The following is a 21,774-nucleotide window of genomic DNA, read 5'->3' as shown; positions in this document are numbered from 1 at the left end:
GTTGCTACCACATGACATTGAACAAACAGACATAATACACGGAAACATGACGGATGCTGTGAACACAATCATAATGACTGCACAGAGGCAAGAAATGAAGCTTAAGTGTTAAATGTTAAGTGAATAGTCACCCTTTAGTTTATAGTAATGAAAAGAAATTGCATTTCCCCTCACCTCAGCTTTATTTTTTATTGTTTTTAAGCTCACTTGAGGTCAAAAAACTGCATTGCTTTTGTTCAAACTTAGGAATCGTATTAGCAGTTAAAGGTCAGCTGTTTTCAGTGGAAACGCTCTGTTAAATCTAATTAACAGCACGAGAAAACAGGTGGAGGAAAACCTGCAACTATCTGGTGAGCAGAGCTGCAGCTAAAGAGCCACGTATCTCCCTCAGGGCTTGGTGGAGACTAAAGTAGAGCCAAAAGGAGAGTCAGTGCTTGCATTTATTGGATATTCAAAGACAACTTGTGTGAAAAAGGCTTTTGAATCCAGGATGTAAAAATGCCAACCTCGATCAAACGCTTGTCTGATGGACTTCTTGGACAGAAAGTCAACACATCATCATTTCAACCCATGAAGTCAGAGTTGTGAAAAAAAAGGTGGTAATGGAATATTTTAGTAACTGGCAGAGCGACTGCATTGTCGCTTTATCTGTGAATGGATGACCCTCAAGGAAAACTGAACTGAAACAATAAGCGGATTGGGGGAGGGTGTCGGCGATGGACTTCTTCTCTGATTAAAAACTACATCTGTAATTACCACACGATGGGGACAGGGTCTTCTGTTGAGTTGACGAGTGTTTTGTTTCAGAGTTAACATGCTCCAATTCACCTGTCCCCATGAGGCGCAGCATCCACTTCTCTGTTTTGCAGCCGGGCCTTTCAGCTACTGGAGTTGTCTGCTATGTGTCTAAACTGGAGTGGAAGCCTGCTCCTAATCATGGCAATCACTCATCTGAGAGAAACCTACACACACACACACACACACACACACTCCCCCCAATCACTTCAAAACACAGCTATTTTTAAACTCCCATATATGTACAGTGTTTTCAGGCTATTGCGATTATCATTGATTTGTCTAAAATGACAGTGCTTGGAAGCTCAGAGAGATTCAAGGGGGCTCCCTTCAATTTCTACCAATGAGGGAGCAAATTATTACTGATTTCATATCAGCCGCGTTCTGCTGTCAGTCTGCAAATTCTTAGGACTTTGTGACTGTGGAAGGAAAATCTGTGGTGCAAAGCTAAATTAGATTTGCCCATGATGTGTTTGACTGGCACCCATTATGCGCAATGGACAAGTGGGAGCTGCATGAATGGGTGTGGGAAACATTGCTTATATCTCAATTCTGCTACGCTTTCTTCCCCTGTTTTTGTGAAGCAGGTCCCCATTCATGGGTGATTAACAGGCAGATCAGGGAGGCGGGCAGTGTTGCTTGGTTGGCTTTGACTAATCTAACTGCTGCTGCCTGGCTTGAGAAATGGCTACAGGCTGGTATGGAGTATCCAGAAAAGCAAAGAAGAGAAACGCTGGAACTTTATTCTACTGTATAAAGTGCCACCCTCACAGTGGAAACCCCTACATGCTGCCTGTTATGCAGTCAAATGAAAAAAAAAAAAAAACCTACAAAGTGTGACTGACAACTCCACAGATTAAACTGATTATTGGATGTTGCTGGAGTAAAACCAAAGTCAACACCATGAGATGTGGGTCGTGAAATGTAAACAGCAGCTTAATCCAGATGACAGAGTCACAAATCACGAACCTGAGAACATTTATTTGATTATTTTTTACTTTCGAGTGAAGGCACCTATGGACGTTAACCATGCACTGTAATCATCTCATCACCGAATGTCAGGTGCGACATGCCAGCGAGACAGCGTGAACATGCAGTGACCAGATGGACTCGGATGTGTCACCATCAGGGATGAGTGGATGTCTTGCACTTCATTTTAAAAGAAAGGTGTCCGAATGTCCACACTCAGATAGGAAACATTGTTTGTGGCTTTTATTATTATATTCTTCTTTAAGAAGACAGATGATGTGGAAAGAAAGCTACGGGTCTAACACGCAAAAGCAGAAAGTGTGCATTTGGATTCATTAGAGATTAAAGCGTTTTTTGTTTTTACTAATATAGTTTGACATGGACGGAATTAAGTGACAGCTTGACCACTCTGTAATTTGTTTCTGAACAGCATCTCCATCTAGTGGGGGGCAGCCGTCACGCTCTCGCCGACTTGATTTCACTCTTCTCTCAGCACTCGCGAGGGTCTCATGAGCTCCACGTTCACCGTGCGCGAGGAGGGGGGTCGTGCGGGGAAAGCACCTGAAATACTTTCCTGTGATCTAAAATTGCTGTGCGTGACCGTGACGGGATCTCCGAAGTGTCAGTTGGCAGAAATGACTAATATTGAAAAGTCACAAATGAGAAAGAGAGAGAGAAAATATAACGTAACAAACTTGCAAGACTTCAACAGACAAAAAAAGAAGAAGAAAAAATGAAATCACGAAAGCCTTACTGTCGCCATCACACGAGTTTCTTTCACACAGCTCGGTGCCCTATTTCCAGACGGCTCCGTCTACCTGCGCTCCGAGCCCCTCCCTCCCCCTCTACCACTCTCTCTCTCTCTCTCTCTCTCTTCCCCCCACCTCCACCACCTCCCTCCTCCTCGGAGTTTGTGTTGCACTCGTTGCAGTAGGAGGGTCCATGTGCACAGAATGACGTCGCTCTGACTGCAAGTCCGACTCGACTCCTTCGTTTGTTTTTAATTACTCTTCTTCTTCTGTTTTTTTTTCTTTTCTTTTCCAGAATCGTCAATCTTGGGAAAAAAAATTTTCTTACGGCCATAATGTGAGTGTGATTATCCGTCGCTGCCGTCCGACCCATCGCTGTCGTTTCGTCCTGTCAGGAGCAGCGGCTCGCTGTTGAGGATTACTAGTGATAATACGCAGTAGACTTCTCCGGTGTGTCTATCTGTCAAACTGGCAACAATGTATTGGAAAGAGTAGAGGGGTGAGGAGGTGGGGGGCGGAGAGCACGTTGGTTGATATTTATTGACTTTGCTTCTTTTTTTTTGCGTTTTTCTTTTTCTGTCCTCTGGATTATCGCTGCCCAGCAACACAGCCACCTGACAACTCTGAATGTCGTAATTAAGGTAAGGACGGACGGAGCCCTGTGTTTTGACTGTACAGTTTTAATTCGAGGTGATAATGAAAGCAAGTCCCCCTCGCAGTTGGAGTCGGGAGAACTGGATACTTACGGACACTGGCCTTGGTGCTGTGGAGGAGAAAAATAATAACTTTTAACCGGGACCGTTAGCCTCTCCCCTCCGTGTCTGCTCTTTAATAAAAGTGGCCAAGAAGTTTATGCACTTTAGGAAATCGCCGCCGTGATTTAGAGCAGCGTTAGTGGATTTAACCTACATGCGCTCACCTGTCTGCGGAGAGTGATATATAGGGCTGTCAAATTCTGTCTAAAAAGTGGCTTAAATAATTCATACTTTGATCGTAGTGGACGTAATCATTCAAAAGCAATACATGCGAGTTTTAAAGCAAAGAGAAAGAAAAAAAGGAGTAAAAAACGGAAACAATATAGCAGACGGACGGGCTTTTGGCTTCTTTTTTCATCTACTTTTTGTATTCTGCGCACACGCAAAATGCAGACTTGTGCATGTCCTGCAAAGGCAGAGCGATCGCAGCAGGACAACAAGGAGGGGAATTATGAGTCTGACAGCTGTTCGGGTTTTTCCCCCCCTTTTTTTTCTTGTTTTACTTTCAAATTCTCTGCACATGTGCACAGGACAGCCTGTTTTTTTCTGCAGACAGCAACACTTTAACGCCGATATCTCGGCCGCTCGCTGCGAGCCCTTCGCGGACTTGCACCGTTGCATGCAAAATAAATAGCTTGAACATTAACTCCAAACCAACCAGAAATCAATGCAATTTGTTGTGTTTTATCGTCCGATTGTTCCCAGTGATGTTGAATCGTTTTTAGCACACAGGGAAGCCGCTCCGGCTGCCTAAAACAACAGTTCAAGTTGTGTCGCAGCAATGTTGTGGCTGCATGAGCGATAACTATTGAGTGACAGCTTTCGGGCCAATCCATGAATGGGGCCTGATGAAGCTGCTGGATTTCTGGCCGAGCTGGCCAATAGAGACGCAGTAGAGGTGGGAATAAAAAGAAAAAAAAGCCCAGGCGACGTCACATACAGATAAATTAACCCTTGTGGTCTGGGTTTCTTTAAGTTATCGCTGCATTCGCTGTAGTGCGCCGATAAGGGGTTTGAATCATGTGTGAGAGGGAAATACTGTACAGATTTATTTTGGACTTTATTAGATTTAACTTGTTTAAAAAAATATGAGACACTTTAATCTTAAAAAATGTTGCCCGTGTAAATAAAACAATCAAACAGGGGCTTCACACTCAGAAATCTTTCAGTTCCTCCACATTGTTTTTTTTTCTGCCTTGTTAGGTTTCACTTAAGTGCAACTTTTTATAAGCTATAAACAGGAGACTGATTAGATTTTAAAGGAAAATAAAATTGCATAATCCTTTAATATGTAACGTAATCTTACATAGTCTCTTTATCAGAAAGTAATACTCTTAAAAACCTTTGCCAACTATTGTAGCTCGACTGACCCTGTTTTTGTTTGTTTTTTGTCTGTTTGCCATGTTTACTAGGTAACTCAATGAGCCAGCAATGGAGACCAAAAGATACCAAAGTTTCTTTGATGGAAAGGACACAGAGAACAGATGGCCTCAGGTCCCTGGCACTATGGAGTACTGCTGCAGTACAGAGGATTCAAGTCTGACTGGCAGTGATATCCTGATGGACATAGTTAATGTCAACTGCCCTGCTGGAAGCCCGGCCACCGACTGCAAAGACAACAATACAAAAAAGCAGGAGCAGCCAATGCTGCAGCTCAGCCAGAACCAGCCATTTGTTCTCCCACACTTCAACAACTCACTCCTTGGTCATAAGCAGGAAATGGACTCCAAAGAGCTTTCCAAGACTGTGGCTGAGTCTATGGGCCTGTATATGAATGCTGCCAGGGAGGCAGATTTTGCTTTTAACCAGCAGGGAGCCAATACCAGCCCAGGAAAGCTGTATCCAGCATGTGGACGGCCTTTAGAGGAGAACCAATGTGGTCCCACAAAGAGCCCCAAATTGAAGCCATTTGGTTTCCAGCAGCCTAGCGCGACTCCCAGAGAATGCACCGCGGGGACCCCGGTTAGCTCAGCATCTATGCTGGCCTCTTCTCTGTCCTGCAGTCCCCAAACCTCCAGTGCCATTTCCAGCCCCGGAGGCAGCAACAATATGGTGTCGTCTACCACCAGTCCTCCTACGTGCTTTGCGCCTCTGTGCTCGTCTGTCAGTAGCCCTGTCAGCCAGACTTCGTGTGCTGCAACTCTAGCCAACATCAAGCACAGGAATTCAGTCACATGTAGCCCTGTGGAGTCCAGCACCGTGGGCTCACCGCCACTCACCAGCCCACTCAATGTCATGAGGTCTCCCATGTCCAGTCCTCAGAGCATGAGTAGTGTGAGATCCCCTCCATCCTGCAGCACTACATGTAACATTAGGTCCTCTGTCTCAAGCCCAACAGCTGGCAGCTGCTCTAGCAAAACCACCAACAACTGCAACACAGCAATGCCCTCCATCTCCAGTCCGGCCACAGCAGGCAACATGACTGCTAGCAGCCCACAGAACCCCTCCTCTGGTGGGTTTCCTGTGTCCAGTCCTGCTGACGGACTGGGTCTGGTGCAGAATGACACGAGCAGCCCGGAAGCAGGGCTGACCAGAGAAACGGACTTCAAGAATTTCGAGTTCCCTAAAGTAGAGATGGTAGACGGGGAGGTGTTCAATGTCGGCTTAGATCAGATGGGGATGGTTAAGTACATAAAGAACGAGCCTGGGACTGACTTCAGGAGCATGTGTTTAGGCAGCTCCAAATGTAACGCGAGCAACACGCCCTTTATCACGCAGATTAAGAGTGAGCCAAACAAAAGTGAGGGATGTATGAATCAACAGCCCTACGGTGAGCAGTCACCATCGATTGGCCTCTTCTCTGCGTCTGAGACCACTTATCTGTCCCTGAGGAATAACATTGATGAATACAGTCTTTCCGGTATCTTAGGACCCCCTGTCTCCTCTGTGAATGGGAACTATGAGTCTGATGTGTTCTCCAACAATGTCCTGTCTAAAGGGGTTAAGCAGGAAGCCACAGATGGCAGCTATTACCAAGAGAATAACAGCATGTCCACATCCGCCATTGTTGGAGTTAATTCCGGTGGACACTCATTCCATTACCAGATTGGAGCGCAAGGAACAATGTCTTTCACGCGGCACGATGTGAGGGACCAGACCAACCCTTTGTTGAATCTAATTTCACCCGTAACGGCGTTAATGGAGTCGTGGAAATCTCACCCGGGCATATCCCAGGGGTCTCTCGCAGCCAGAGGTGAAGGATATCCGGGTCAGAACTGCATCTCGGACGGCATGTCGAGGTAAGGAAGAAGAAGGCGTATTTAGGCAGTCTCTGTGTGTGCCTGTTTTGTGTAAATATCAAATCATGTTTGGGTTTTTTTTTCCCTTCAGTGTACCTGTATAATAGTATGCCGCTCCAGAGTCTCCCATAGATGGAGAGCCAGTTTTTTGTTTCGTTTTTTTGTAATGGGACTCCTGTTGCACAGGGGATTTAGGGCGTTTGCTTTGAGAAGTGCAAAATAATAACAACAACAACAGGGCTTGGGAAAGGCAGCGGAATGCTGGCTGGGGGAACAGGAATTAAAGGATAGGGTCCAGGTCATTGTTGTAGCAGCATGTGACCACAACATCATCGTCTCTCTTCTTACAGGCCTGTGTTCTACTGTAAAACAGAGGCAAAGTTTGCTTCTTATCAGGGGCCTGTGTGTACGTACAATAACAAAATTTATTGGTCTGTTATCAGAAGTTCTAGCTGAGACCTTGTGTAATGCAAATATCTGCTTTTATGGGCCCTAGGCCTTTGGCAGCATTATAAATTATGAATGATTGATCACAGGCTTTGGTTGCCAAACTGATGAAATAAACAGTTGATTTTTGTGAGGGTGGTGGTGGAGGGGGTGGAACAAAACAAACAGGCCAAAGGGGGGAAAAAAATCTATAACAGCCGCCAATCTGACATAGTGGAACTTTGACACAGTTGTTGTGGTTCCAGTGTATTCTACTGTCCCGGCTGCATGTGAAGGAGGTGAATTATCAGCACGATTAATAATAGTGAATGTCACAACCGTAGGCCATAAAACACACGGTTGTGTTGCTGAAAATACATTGCTATATTCGCCTAACAGTGACGGATGCTGCTGTTTATTTACAGTAAGTCAAAGAATGGTTTGTGGTATATGGAGAATTTGCACGTATTATAAATGTTTTTAAATAACAGAGAGTGCCTACTAGTGCTTTATAAAATACACTTTGCTATAATCTATTTATGCTTGGGGATGTCATAAATTCACAGGTTTTATGAGCTCGAGCAAAGACGCACTAAACAAAACCATAAATGACTTCCTGCTTACTTGGATCGCTTTTGATAAAAGTCAGACGCTTGCTGTAAAATAAGTGCAGCACTGTATCCGAGCCTCCGCTGGGATTTTGATGTGCATTGCTTTGCTATGTTTGACTGATCATGCCAAGTCCAAGCTGAGCTCGGGCCGAGATGTTGCACAGAACCCCGTAATGGACATGTATTAGATCAAAAGTTTTCTTGATTGAATTAATTTTAAAAAAACAAACGAAAAAAAAACCCCCTCTGCAGATCTTTTTGATTTCTCGGCCTTTTTCTATCATTTTCTTCAGCTCAGTTACTATCGTTCAGATGGGAGGGAAATTATTTTAGAAAAAGCTGGCATAATAAAGTGCTTGATCACTGGATATTCAATTAGGTCATCACTAGAAGTATGATTTACTGCAGAATATAAATGTAATCTATAAAATTGCTACTGCTTCTAAGGGGTTGATTGTTCTGTTTAGAATTTACTTTAAAAAGAGAGGTGTCAAACACAAGGTGAGCGGGCCAGAACGGGCTCGTGAAAGGGTCCGCCGGAAGTGAAAATCGTGGAGAAGGAGAGCAGCATTTTTCAGTGCGCTTTGCACCAGGAAGTATTCTGTCTGCAGCTCGTTAAGATAGGCTCATGTTATGGGAGTGATTGTCTGGACTGTTAATTTCATCTGAGACAAAGATCTGAAACATCATCATTTTTACAGCCTGCTTACTGACAAAGACGTTACCCTTAGCCAGCCATACGCCTTCAGGGGAAGGTGGTTAAGGCAAAGAGCCGTGCCGATGCTGGTGTTTTGTTTCTAATGAATGTAATCCGACTGATGTGGAAAAACAGAAAAAAACGTTGAAATTGCACTTAAATTTTTTAAGATTCCTTAAAATTCTGCTCATCTTCTGTTGTGTAAACGGAGGGTTCATTAAACATGAATAGTCAGTCAATGCACGCTGAAAGAAATATAACACTTACATCAAATTAGGCTGCATGTGGTCTGTGATCTACAATGGGTTTGACACCCCTGTATTAAAAGTTTATGTACTTATAATAACCATCATTCAGTGACACAAGATAACCCGATGAATTCCTTTTAACCTTGTTCACAAAAAATGTTTTTGTCTTGGTGTAATTTTTGTCCTTTTATGTGTTAAACATAGATAGCAAGCACTCTGTGCTCTGTGCCTGCCCCTGTGTGTATCTGTGACAGTGTTTATTTCTCTTTCATCTAAAACATTTGGCCTGATTATCATATCAAAATTACACGCTTTCTCCCGTTTGACGCGCTTTTCAGCTTCATACGTACACACTTGTCTAGAAAGTAGATACTGCGTCTGCTTGTTTGTGCATGTGCTATAACAAGGCTTGCAGCTCTGAGGAGACTGATACAGCCCGGTTACCTTGGAGGCGACCCATATGGCAGGAGCCAAAGCGATGTTGACGGGATCACTGCCACCTTGGTCCTAATGAGATCCAGCTTAGCCCTAATGTCAGACAGGATGACAGTACGAGGTGGGCCACATGGCAGGCAGTCAGGCAGACAGGGAAGCAGACAGATGCAAATATACATGTGTACATACAATACATGCACGCACACACACGCACGCATACTGTATACATACATATATATATATATATATATATATGCATTAGGCAGAAGGCAAGACTGCGTTTTTTCTTCAGAGGTTACTGCCTTCTTTCAGTTTCCTGTTGTACTACTGGTGCTGCATTGATTGACAGCTATACTTAGGCATAAACACAGGCTTAGAGTATCCTGCCTGAAATTTGAAAAAGCACTGAGGGAAAATCTGTGGTACCGTCCAGCTTTGGACTGACTGCATGGTACCCGGGCCCAATATTTCATAGGCAAAAATGTTACGTAACCATTAAAAAGCACAACTAAAACTCTTTGATCCGCTGAAGCCTTGGATGACAGAGTGTTAAATCCCTTGGCTCTTTTTTTTCTCACTTTGGTTTCCTCTGTAAATGGTTTTAATTAAAAATGGCTGCTCATCTGAGCAGTCTGGATTACTTTGTGCAAAATGTTTTAACTTAGATTCAGAACAGAGGAGGAAGGGGGAAAAAGGAGTCCTGGAATATTTGTATTTGCGTGATGTTTAATTTAAACCTAATGCTAGGATAAAGTAGAATGGAATATTGCATGTTATTAGAAGCTTGAATGCAGAGATGTTCATTTAATATATGTGTTATAAATGTATCATTTCTGTATTTATTTGATTTTTTTGAGGAAAAAAAATAGTGCGCTGCAGTTTTGAAGATATATAAATATGGTAATGATCATAAAATGACCTACATTAGGGCTCTGGATTATGTTTGCTCACAGCCTAAATCTCCAAATCTCTTTTCACCCTATTTAGGGCATTTTTGTGTTAGTTTTCACAGCAATTTTTCACCACATAGAATTTCTCTAAAACTTGTCAGTGCTAACCTTATAATTTCATAATCCGACAACTCGAAGCCAACAATGCTTTTTTCAATTTAAATAAGCCCTTCCTGAAACTTGTAGCTTTCAGCCCAGCAACAGGAAAGTTGCCCAGCGCTGACAGACACTTTCATTTGTTTTAAACTCGCAGCCGGTTTCTATAGATTAAACGAGAGCACGTCGTGAAGAGGCACTGGATTCGAGCAAGGAGAAGGCTTCACGCTGGACTCTGGCCAACTCTCAATGTTCTGCAGAGGGATGAAAAGGCATACTCCTGAGAGCACGCTAATAAGGCTTTAATTGTATGTTCCTCCACTAAATTAATGGATGGAAATGATTTGATTAATTCAGACACTGCTGGATACTAATATCCAATTAAACCCCAACACCAGGCATGCACAGGGGCTCCCGGTGCATTATGGGTTCCTGACTGTGAAGCGGACAGCTGTTTCTTTGGGTTGTGAAAAAGGACGTTACAGGTGAAGGTGCTGGGGAATGGCTTCGGCTCTCACGTGTCTGCCCAGCAGACATAACAGTGTGGCAGAGATATTGTCTTTTGTTGTGCGCAAGCGTTTTAATTATATGCACTCTCATGTGTGCCGGTGAATATTTAATTATATTGTAGTAATTAAGTGAAGACTATGATCATTTAATTGTGCTGGATATCATTTAAACCACTTATTCTGGCAAACTTCAAGGAGCAAGTTCAGATTTCTGGAGTATTAGTGTTGCTCTTCTTCTATTGTGTAATAAAATGTAATGAATGTCAGGCTGCTTTAGAAAAACTCTCTTAATCTTGAGTGTGTACGAGTTCTTGTTAACTACGTCTCAAGTGCAGCCCTGATACTCATCGAGCGTGAGTGCTGTTTTATGCGCTCGTGAGCAAGATGAGATTTATCATATTTATATATGTATATATGCGTGTAACTAGCACATAATAGCATAGTAGAACTTTTTAACTAATACACTGGTTTTAGCTTTATGAGGATTGAAGACATCATGTTGTCATGCAGATTTTAGTTGTCACGTGTAGACAAAATCTATTAATAAATAAATAAAGAACGAACTAGATCTAAAACTATAACTAATGATGTCAAAATAATAGATATGTATATTTGTAGCATGTGTCTACATATGTCTGGTGCTTTAGGAAGAGACTGGTGAAATGTTTCCCCGACACTGTGTAACCAGCTGTTAACAGCCCACTATAAAGGGGCTCTCAAAGGATGTTGGGAAAATGATACGCGCTATTTATTTAGAAGAAAATGAAGCTACATTACGTAAAACCAATTTAGTCAAAATGTGTTAGCCACAGCGCTGGCACGGCATACAGAATAATCCTTAAATAAAAAGACAGGTAGACAGCTTATCCTTCTACAATCGAGTTACACGTGTTTTAATTAAATGAAGTTAAATGCTGCACGTAAAATAAAGTAAAGTACAGTATGCTAAAATGCACAAGCACATCCGTGTACGGGTCTTTCTGTCTTCTTGGCTTCAGTGCAGCATTTAACTAAACCAGTCCTGCCGAGCACTCGTCACACTGAGCACAGAATAAAGTAAGGACAGTCTAAATAGGTTTAGATTTTCAGCCCGTGAATCGTATTGATAAAATAAAGCAGTGGGATACCGCGGCTTGTAGATGCAAAATGGATTTTCAGTGTAATAAGATTTGTTAAGTCAAATCAAAATGTAGATCTCACAAATACAAATCAACACAGCGTTACTGCCTGAAACTTTTTGTGACCTCATCATACGTATTTAAATTTTTATCCCCTTTTATTTTGAATTGATGCAAAAACAGATGCATTGAAATGCATTAAAATAAAATAACATTAATGTCTAGAAAAAATGAAAAAAAAAAAAAAAACGTTTGCAGAAACACACAAATTAATGAACACGCAGAGACCACAAGGATCCAGTTCTTTCAGGTCTTTTCTGTCTTCTGGGTAGCCCAGCACTGGTTGGTGTGGGTGGATTGGAGGCTGTGTAAAGCAGAGTCGAGAGGCAGCATTCAAGGTATGAATAGTAAGAGCTGGTCCAAGTGGTGAATTCAGCTGTCTACAGTTCTTAAAGTCTAAAAATGTATCCTTAAAAGTGACGGTAAAAGCTCTCTCCGTGAGGCGTTTCGGCTCAGGAAAACCTGTAAAGAGCAGTGAAAATGTATTTTATGGAACTTAGGAGTTCGTACGACTATGAATGTACATATTTTTTTGTATAGTAACCTGTGTTTGTGATGTTGTTGGCCTTTTCTCTGTGTAACAGTTAACCGTTTTATGGGCTTATGCTTGGAAGCAGTTTTGTTCTTTTCAAAACAGAATTTCAGCATTGCGGATATCCTCAGTTCAGTCAGATGTTCATAGTGTTGTTTAGCCAGTGTGTTCATTTAGGTTATAAGACAATGAGTGTAAGTTTTGAATAATCATCACCAAGCTTTTCCTGATTGATTAGGTATCACTCAAGCAATTGGATCACAATTATTTAGGCATTTTGAGGACATTAAATTATCACCAACTTGACTTGGCAGTAGTGTTTGCAATTTTAGTACCATCACAGCCAACTATTGCTGTGCAGCAGTTGCTCTCAGCTATTAACTGTCCCTGGTGTGGTCTTTCAGGCTGTGTGAACCATGTTTACAGCAGCAGCAGCAGCAGCAGCAGCGGGCCACTCTTTTCCACAAAAAACTGATAGACCAACTGGTTTCTCAGGAGCAGTGAGCAGACACATAAAGTAATCCACATATCTCGTTGGGTGTGGCTGTATACCCAAACAGAGCTGAAAGGGCGTAAATGTTGAGATTTCTCATATCAAACAAAAGCTCATTTGTTTGATATGTCTGCATTTGCTGGATAATCTGGTAGTTTTTGCTAAGAGGTTCACCGCAACAACTTTATAAGGTGATAATATGTCGGTGTTATGTTTATGGCTTGTCGAGCTGCCCAAACTGTATTTATGGTGCTTTAAGGGGGAAGTAATGGTCACCATTAAAATGTAAAGAGGCATATTCTCACCTCTGTCAGCTCTACTTTCGATTCTACGAGATTTGGTGGTGCAAGCATCTCTGTCCAACGCTCTGTTTCCATTACTTCCTTTACTGTTACTTCTCCAACACAGTAATGCTGAATTCATTTGCCGGAAGAGCAAAATGACATTAGCTAAGAGTTTAGCTATTTTTCCTTGGCTATAAAATAATCTTAAAAACAGCTCTAAATCGGGTACGGATGTGATCAGAATATCGCCCCTTATTTTAACAAGCATAGCCATGAGGATAAAGTGAAAGCCAGTTTTCTTTCCCAGCTTTTATGAATGGATATGTTTTTTACCTTGTGCTACCAGAGTGTAGGAGTAGATGCCTACAGTGGATGTAATCTTTTTAAAAGAACCCAGATGATACTGTTTAGCACAATGGTCGGATGCTTTTGTTGCACAGAAAAGAAATCATGTTAAAAGTTCCCACTCAGCCTCTCCCACACACAGCCATGAAGGCGCACACACACACACATACAAGCACACAACGCTGTCGCCATGGTCGCCAACAGCAAGAACAACAGCACACATTCTAGGCCGGACTTGACACTCCAATAAAAGTGTGGTTACTGCTGGCCAAGGCTCCTGGGATTTCAATGCTTGTCTTGTCCTCACTTGAACTTCTTCCTGAAACACAGTCTGGTGACAGAGGGCCAGATTTCCACTAGGCCGGTCCTGTAGTTGGAGATCTACCCTCTATTACCTACCGCTGACATTCCCTTCTTTTGTTGAGGTTATTAACAAACTGCATAAAGGAGGTGGAAACTAAATACCGGAGCTGCAACAAAGCATAGTGCATGCTTCTGTGTGTTGCCCTGATTTCTGTGGCGTGCTGCTGTGTGAGGTGCTGTGGCCGTCTTTTGTGCACCAAGTACTTTGTTTACCTAGCATGCAAGAAGTCTCAATGATTTCTCACAAGTGCTCTTGAACATCTCCTGAGTCATGAGCCTTGTGGGTCAGTTTGGCGATTTAGTCATACACCGCAGCTAGAGGAAAATATGCGCATATTAAATCACAAATTATAGAGATTAACCGCTCATAAGAGCCTATTGCTATTGTCATAAATAAAGAAAGTACCTCTTGTTGATCTAAATGCAAGGTGATGTCTCTTTCACTGGCTGGATATTATTCATTCAGCGCTATAAAAACCAATTAGATCTATATTTCATTTTTGGTGGAGAGGATGCAGAGAGAATCCATTTCGATTCACTCTCTCAGCATATAATTGTGTTCCTCTTGTATCCTGATATATTTGACTAAGCAAACAAGGCATGCCTTTATCATTCATGTTTAATTAGAGCTTGCCCAAGTATTCGTGCCAGAGTGCTTACGTTTAAGCCTGGTGTTTGTCTTGTCACTTTCTCCATGGAAGGGATGCCATGAAGGAAGACACTTCCAAAAAATGTTAATTGTTCAGCTTGCTTGAAAGGTTCCCAAAGTAGGTCATGCATAGTTGGCTCAAATAAACCAAAGGAACTGCGTTTGTGTGTTGTTGTTGTTGTTGGTGGTGAGGGGGGGGCTTCTGGGCGTTTTACATAACACTTTCATTCTTCCCTGAATAAAACACACACACACGAACATAGACACTCATACGAGGTGCATCCACTTTTACATCAGCAGAACCCATGATTCAGAAAAGTGTGACTGTGACTTAAAACCATAACTTTGTCGATTTTACATTCACAAATACAAATGCGAAAAATCTGAGTAGGCAGCGAGCACTGATCGATTTCCTGAATCGAAAATTGTAACAAGTTGAACTTGAGCCTCTTCAGTGAGATATTAGTTTAGTCTTGTTTTCACTCTAGATTTATTTATATTTTACTGCTAAGGAGATGTTCTTGTAATTCTTTAGAAGTGGTCTTGAGCAGTAGTTCTCCAGGCTTTCTCAAGCCCTTTCAAAGTTTTCTGTGGATCCTTGTCCACTTTCTAATTCACTTTCAGTCCAATTCTTGTACCCGGACATTTTCAGTGGAATCATTTCAGCATCTATTGTACCTCAAGGGATGAACAGATCTTGTGTCTATACATAACAAGCAACTTAACAACGAACCAATTTTTAAATTGTATTTTAGGCTCTTTGTTCCCACCAGCGTTCCACAAAAACACAAGTTTGTTCCAGATTTTGTTGAATCTATGAAAAACACAATTTGACGGGCATAAAATTGCATTTGTGCACAAACAAGTTGATTTCCAAGACCCATTGGCTTCAAATTTGATGTATCTTGGCTGGGCATGCCTTGTGTCCTTAAAAATCTTGAGGAAACTGAACAAGTGGAAGACAAAAGGAAAGTTGGCAGGCCTAGAAAACAATCTACAGCAAGGGGGAGGAACTCCAGGTCTCGAGGGCTGGTGTCCTGCAGGTTTTAGATCTCACCTGGGCCAACATACCTGAATTAAATGAGTAGTTCATTACCAGGCCTCTGGAGAACTTCGGGGCATGTTTGGGAGGTCATTTAGTCATTTAAATCGGCTGTGTTGGATCAAGGACACATCTAAAACCTGCAGGACACCGGCCCTCAAGTTGCCCACCCCTGATCTACAGCATATAAACAGCTTGTGTAATTCCTGTCCTTAACAATAAAAAGTTCATCAAAAACCTGATACATGACCCAAGAGATGAATATGCCCTTTCAGTTAATCCATATATCTTTCACTGAAGCATCATCAGAAATGGTCTCAGTGGAAGGACGCCTGTAAAGAAGCCATTCTTAAGTAAGGGCGGTGATAAAAGACTGAGGTACAACAGTGAGTCTCTACATTCATCTGTAAATGACAGTAGAGGCTCTGTAATGGTTTGAAGCTGCATTTCAGCCAGTGTTTTGGGGGATTTCGTCAAATTTTATTGAATAATTATCCACAAAAAGTGCCATCAAATTTTGATCCACCATGCAAAGCCAACTGTAAAGTATTTTAATTGGCAACAGCTTCATTATTCAGCATGACAATGATCCCAAACACACTGCCAGTTCAGTAAAAGCATACCTGGATATAAAAACACACAGTCATGGACTGGCCTCCCCAGAACCTGGACAATAACATGATCTAATCAATGTGGGATCATCTTGACGGAAAACAGAACAAAAGGCAGCCAAAATCCAAAGAATAGCTTTGAATCTCCTTCAAGAAGCCTGGAAACTAGTCCTGAAGACTACTTAAAGAAGTTAGAAGACAGCTTTCCTGAGAGAGTTCAGCCTGTACCGAATAAAGGTGGTGATACCAAATATTACATTACAAGGTTATTAGAATTGTACACTCTGTTTTTGCCTTCGATACTGTTACTTCCTTCTATGTTTTCATATGTTTCAATAAATCACTGCACCTATTTCTCATTTCCTAGAAAAACATTTAAAAAATGAGAACTGGCTCAAGAGTTTATCAAAGTAACTTTAATAGCAAATAATATTAAATCATGTGAAGCACTGAACTATTTAACAAACTACTACCTACCTAGCAGTGTAGCTACTAGTAACTAGTCGTGTTCACACTTGTGAAGCTTTAAAATGGCTGCCATCATGACCTAGAAAAACATGTTTAGTGGGTACCCCGGGCTTCCTGCTTTGCTGTGGGATAAAAAACATTAAATGATTTGTGCGTGTCCTCTGTCAAGCATTTAGAAGAATCCATATGAGACGGTCCCACAAAACCCCTGTGATTGAGGATGGGGCAGCTTCCTGTGATACACTGACCCAGAAAGTAAAAGGAAGCTTCCGAGGATCAAGTGGCAGCTCAGAGAAAAGATACTATATTATAACTGAACCTGTTGCTAAAGAGAGAATTCACTAGTCTGCTGCTGCAAAGGGGTAAACATGTTTGTCAGGAAGTGTAATATGAGCCTGGTTTTCTGTAGAGGAGAGAAGAAAAGCCATAATTGAAGGGATATTAAAGGGTCAGCGTTCAAATTACAGACACACGAAAACAAAACAAAAACTTTTCTTTCTCTTTTTTTTTCATGACCTTGGGTTGTGTCTAGTCATGCAGAAAGTATTAGTTTCATTTGTCTAGGTATTGAATTAGTTTTCATTGTCATACCTGTCGACCTTCCTGTTTTGCCTATGAGTAACCTGTATTTTTTTTAACTTCTCCTCCACCATCCTCCCATATTTTCCCATATTAGTTTAAAAAACAGAAGAAAAATTTAAAAAGCCCAGCCCGTTTGATGTGTTTGTTACGACACATTTCGCTGTGGTGTAACAAGAAGAAAAAGCAGGGCGGCCCTGCAAACTTTCAGGCCTTTGTTTTCTGGCAGTATGGGTGTGAAGGCGGGTGCAGGAGAAAAAATGGTTATTATCTCTTCTAACTCACAATTTAGTAACAATTCTTGACTCAAGTCATAAAATGTATCCATTTAAATATCTATATTTTTGTACTTCTGGTGTTATTTCTGCCATTAAAAAATGTCATTATATTAGCATGAATACGTCTGAATGTTATAGTGAATCTCAAAACATATTTACTTACCTCCAGCAGTACTGAAATCTTCTTACTAGATAAAGCTGGTTGTTTATCTATCTTTTATTTTATTTTAATGAATAGTGGATGTTATAGTCACTAGAATGTGTTTGAATGCGGTTGAGTGTTTAGGAAAAACAATTAAGACACTGTTGATTTAGCATAAACTCCGCAGCTCTGGAAAATCCTCTGATCTTACTGTTCTCCTGGTAGATTTTACTGCACTGTACCTGGCATAGACAAACGTGCCACTGTTCTGTGTCTGCATTTTCTTCTGCTTGCCTCCCTCTGACTTGGCTAGAACCGCCTGTTTCACTGTAACAAAGTCAGTCTGGGGCTGTTTTGGGTTTCGACTGTTAAGCAGTAGCTTTCTTTTTTTATTCACATTCTTGCTCAGCTGCTGGACCTTGGATAAAATGAAAGAAGCTGACTCACCACCATACCGTAATGTCGGACTATTAAGAGACGCAAAAGGGTGGAATGTCACATTCATAACTTAATTTTTTAGTTTGTCTGACCACATGCATACTTTCCAAAAGACTGATATCTACCTTATTGTGGTTAAAATGTGAGATTGGCATTAAGATAATAAAAGAGACACAGTGTAAGATGTGATGTAAAGCACGAGTCAGGTTATTGAGTTTATTCATTCCGACTAGTTGCCAACACTTGATCTCTCATGTAATATGCAGTGTTGGGTAAGATACTTTAAATTAGTAACTTAGTTACATTACTAGTTACTTCCATCAAAAGTAACTCAGTTACTTCAAGTTACTCGTTACTTTCAAAGTAACTAGTTACTAGGGAAAGTAACTTTGATTTTACTCAGACTTCTCTTGTTAATCTGTTGCTAACTGGATACCCAGCAAGAGTGCCAGTCTTCTAGCTTGCTTACTTGCCACAAGTGCACTGTGCCACCTACCAAAGGAAAAAATAATGTGCACATTTCCACGAGAGAAATCCCACGCCTGGACTGTCGTTGACCGCCGCCATGATTCTAGCCTACGTCACAGCGTCATGTGCGCTTTTTACATCCAACACAAAAACTGCAGTCGTGGTGCTTTCGATTGTACTCAGAAATTCTGCCTTCCGAATAGGAAGATGTAGGCAACACCAGACTGCAGGTGAGCTGCATACAGAGCTGGACTGGGACAAAAAATCAGCCCGGGCATTTTGACTAGAGGAAAAATCATGAAGCCTTTGAATGAAAACAAACGCTGTTGTGATGTACACTGTCTTGATGGTATATATGTATCAATCTATTAATCGTTTGTTGTAAGACTCAGATAATTATTTATTAAAAGCTAGACATTTGAAATGAGAATAAGAAAGTATTGCTTTGTGCCCCCCTCTCCCTGTTAATGCCCTACCTGGCCCCCTGGCAACACTTTGCTAGATCCACCCCTGCACAGTTACCAGCTGTCAGCTACCTAAAAAAGGATCCTGGGGTTATTTGTCTCTCAGAAACAGTTCATAACTTCCCTTCAACTCATTCATGTCACCTAAAAGGTAAGCCTGTTTCTCCATCACAGCTCTGATGATCCAGTAAGGACATCTCCTGGTTTCATCTTCATGTTTCCCTCTCACCAGATAACCAAACCATATCATGACCAGCAACTTTACAGCTGTGGCTCCAGCAAACATCAGCTGATACTAGAAATTAATATTAAATCAATTCTAGCTGATCAAGCTTAAACGTGCTGCTGTTGTTTAGCGCAACATCCGCCGGTTTCCCCGTTCTGGCGCAAAGTGGACGATAAACAAACGAGAGAGAAAAGCCGATCATTGATCAGTTTCATGATTGAAGTAGAAACAGGAGAGGGAGGGGAGAGAATGAGAGAAGAAGAGGCAGCTGTGCAGAAAAGACACAGAATAACTCCAGCTTTGTGTCTTTTTCATTGTAGCTGAAGTCCGGGACAAACTGTTCCTTTTCACCTCAATACCAAACGCGTAATAATTTCTCTGAATACGAGACGATTCCGTTTTTTAGGGTACAGCAACTCTAATAATTAACCTTATGAACAAAATAAAGTTCAACATCAGTAACATAGCACCCACCCAGCTGTGAGAGTAGGCACACTTTATAATTAGAAATGAAGACTGATTAAATTAAGGCTATGCTAACTCAGACTGGTAAAGCCTCACATTAGTTTTTACTAAAATTTGAACTGGATTGTTTTTTCTTTTACCCCAATCTACAATCTAAGATGGTTCACTACCAGCATGCATAGAGGGAATTTTGATGAATCACACTGTCAATATGGGCATCACCATAAAATATTGTTTTTCTCATTATGAATTTGTAATCCTAATGTTGCAAGCTGTTGCAGAATAAATGGCTGTGCAAATGAGCTTTTGAGCTACACGTATGGCACTTGGAGTGCATACAGTGTCTCGGTGTGCATTCACTATTGTATAATTTAATACCTTATGTGTTGGATGGTCAGAAATCATTGTTGCATTCGGCTGGCAAGTTTACATTTTAAACCTTCTTTCATTGTGCCGGTGCATTGTCCTCTCACACAACGCAAAGCTAATGCTGAAAGGTGACAGTGAATTGCCATTTCAGCACAATTTGTATATAGAAGAGGGAACGAAAGACCAGTTGTCATTGAATGCATCTAGTTTCTTCTGGGTTGTCTGCGAAGAAGGATCTTATCCTATGATTGTTGCTTACATGCCTGAAGTTCTTTCTTCATTCCAGTATTATTACTCACACTTGTTTCACTGCCTCGATGCTGGTGCGATGCTGTGTTGTTTTAACTACCTTTGCAGTGGTATGTTTGATGAGTTGATAAGATGACTGTCTACCTGAGCATGTCTAAAATAGAAACACAACTGCAGAAAAAGGAAGATGAGGAAATTATGAAAGTGATGACCTACTTTTTCATATGACCTGCTGCATACAGGTTAACCTTGGTCAATAGTGAGGCGGGAAATTACATTGAGTTTATAATAGCACGAGGCAAATGACTACACTTCAAAGTATGTATGTCAGTGTTTGCACAAAGAATTAAAATTACTCTCAGAAAAGGTCAGATTTTTATGCCGTGAATTTACTTTTATGGAGAGCCATTGAAAAAAGCCTAAGAAATATTTCTTCCCTTTAGGTTGAATAACAAACCATGGACACATTTGTCTGCTGAAGCTTCCATTAAACTTTGTTCAAATAAGGCTACTGTGTTCTCATTGCCAACATACAGAGATAGTTTGTAGGGGTGGGGGAAAAAATCGATACTGTGTAGTATCGTGATATTTTGTTTGCTAATAATGTATCGATACAGGGACAGCAGAAATCGATATTTTGTTACAAAAAAAGTTTTTGTGGACTGGAACATGCTCTGACTTCAGAGCATGTTGATCCTTTTTCTGAGCAAGAATCCTGACATTCCTTCACTGTCCAAATGTGTTTAACTTTTTTTTGGCAGCAATAAACATGACAGTTTACTTATTTTAATTTAAGACATGTTTTATTTTAATTAAGTTTAAAACTTTTTTATTTAATGTAAAATTATATTTTGTTTTAATTTACTTTCAAATTCTTCAGTTGCTGAATGGGCTGCATAGTTTTCATAAATTGCATAGTTCAGAATAGCTATAATTGTACCAGATGGTTGCATTCAGTTAAGTTGGACTAGACTGTAATACAAACCGTTCAGTTTGTCAACAATAAAACTGACTGAAATGAGAGAAAGACTGAGTGTGAGACTTTGATATTAGATAAAATGAATATTGATAAAGTTTACCTTTATGTACAGAATCTGAATATCGCAAAATATTTTTAAAAATTGCAATAATATCGTATCGTGCGTTAAGTATTGTGATAATATCGTATCGTGGGATGTATGGTGATTCCCACCTCTACTACTTTGTGCATGTTTTAAAATTGAAACTGGAATTGCTGGCTTTTAATGTTGAATGAATGTGTTTCACTGATCTTAATGGATTTTTTTAACTTGATTTTATTACATAAAAATCCTATCTCATTGGCAGTATGCAGTGGCCAAATTTTAGCATGCTACCGTTTTTTTTTGTTTTGATAACATGTCGAAAATTCAATTCCAAAACTGAGGTGAGTACTGAAATGTGAATTTTCTGCACCGGTGTGATTTTTAAGAATAATACCATCACCGATATTTGGTGATTTAAAAACCTAATTTATTGGTCAATATGTTTTTTTGTATGTTTTATTACTTATGATTAGTATATATATAAAAAAACACCCAGCACGCCCCTGCGGGCGGTTTATCCTTCAAGCTCGGGTCCTCTACCAGAGGCCTGGGAGCTTGAGGGTCCTGCGCAGTATCTTAGCTGTTCCC

At 41.0% G+C, this 21,774-nt stretch overlaps 1 protein-coding gene across 3 annotated transcripts in view; it reads left to right on the top strand.

Moving 5' to 3' along the window:
* Positions 1–2,680: 2,680 nt before the first annotated feature.
* nr3c2 (nuclear receptor subfamily 3, group C, member 2) overlaps positions 2,681–21,774 on the top strand; it is an 86,610-nt gene continuing 67,516 nt past the window's right edge. Inside the window, exons 1-3 of one of the 3 annotated variants that reach the window (XM_014337693.2) lie at positions 2,681–2,963; positions 3,116–3,154; positions 4,681–6,507. In XM_014337693.2, coding sequence (XP_014193179.1) covers positions 4,700–6,507 — 1,808 coding nt within the window. In that variant the 5' untranslated portion in view covers positions 2,681–2,963; positions 3,116–3,154; positions 4,681–4,699. 3 annotated transcript variants of the gene reach the window in all.

The sequence above is a fragment of the Haplochromis burtoni genome, unplaced genomic scaffold (assembly GCF_018398535.1).
Source record: "Haplochromis burtoni strain Fernald_Lab_line unplaced genomic scaffold, NCSU_Asbu1 Contig_191, whole genome shotgun sequence".
NCBI classification, from domain to species: Eukaryota; Metazoa; Chordata; class Actinopteri; order Cichliformes; family Cichlidae; genus Haplochromis; species Haplochromis burtoni.
Note: the sequence above shows the minus strand (reverse complement) of the source record. Positions and strands in the feature narration are given on the sequence as shown.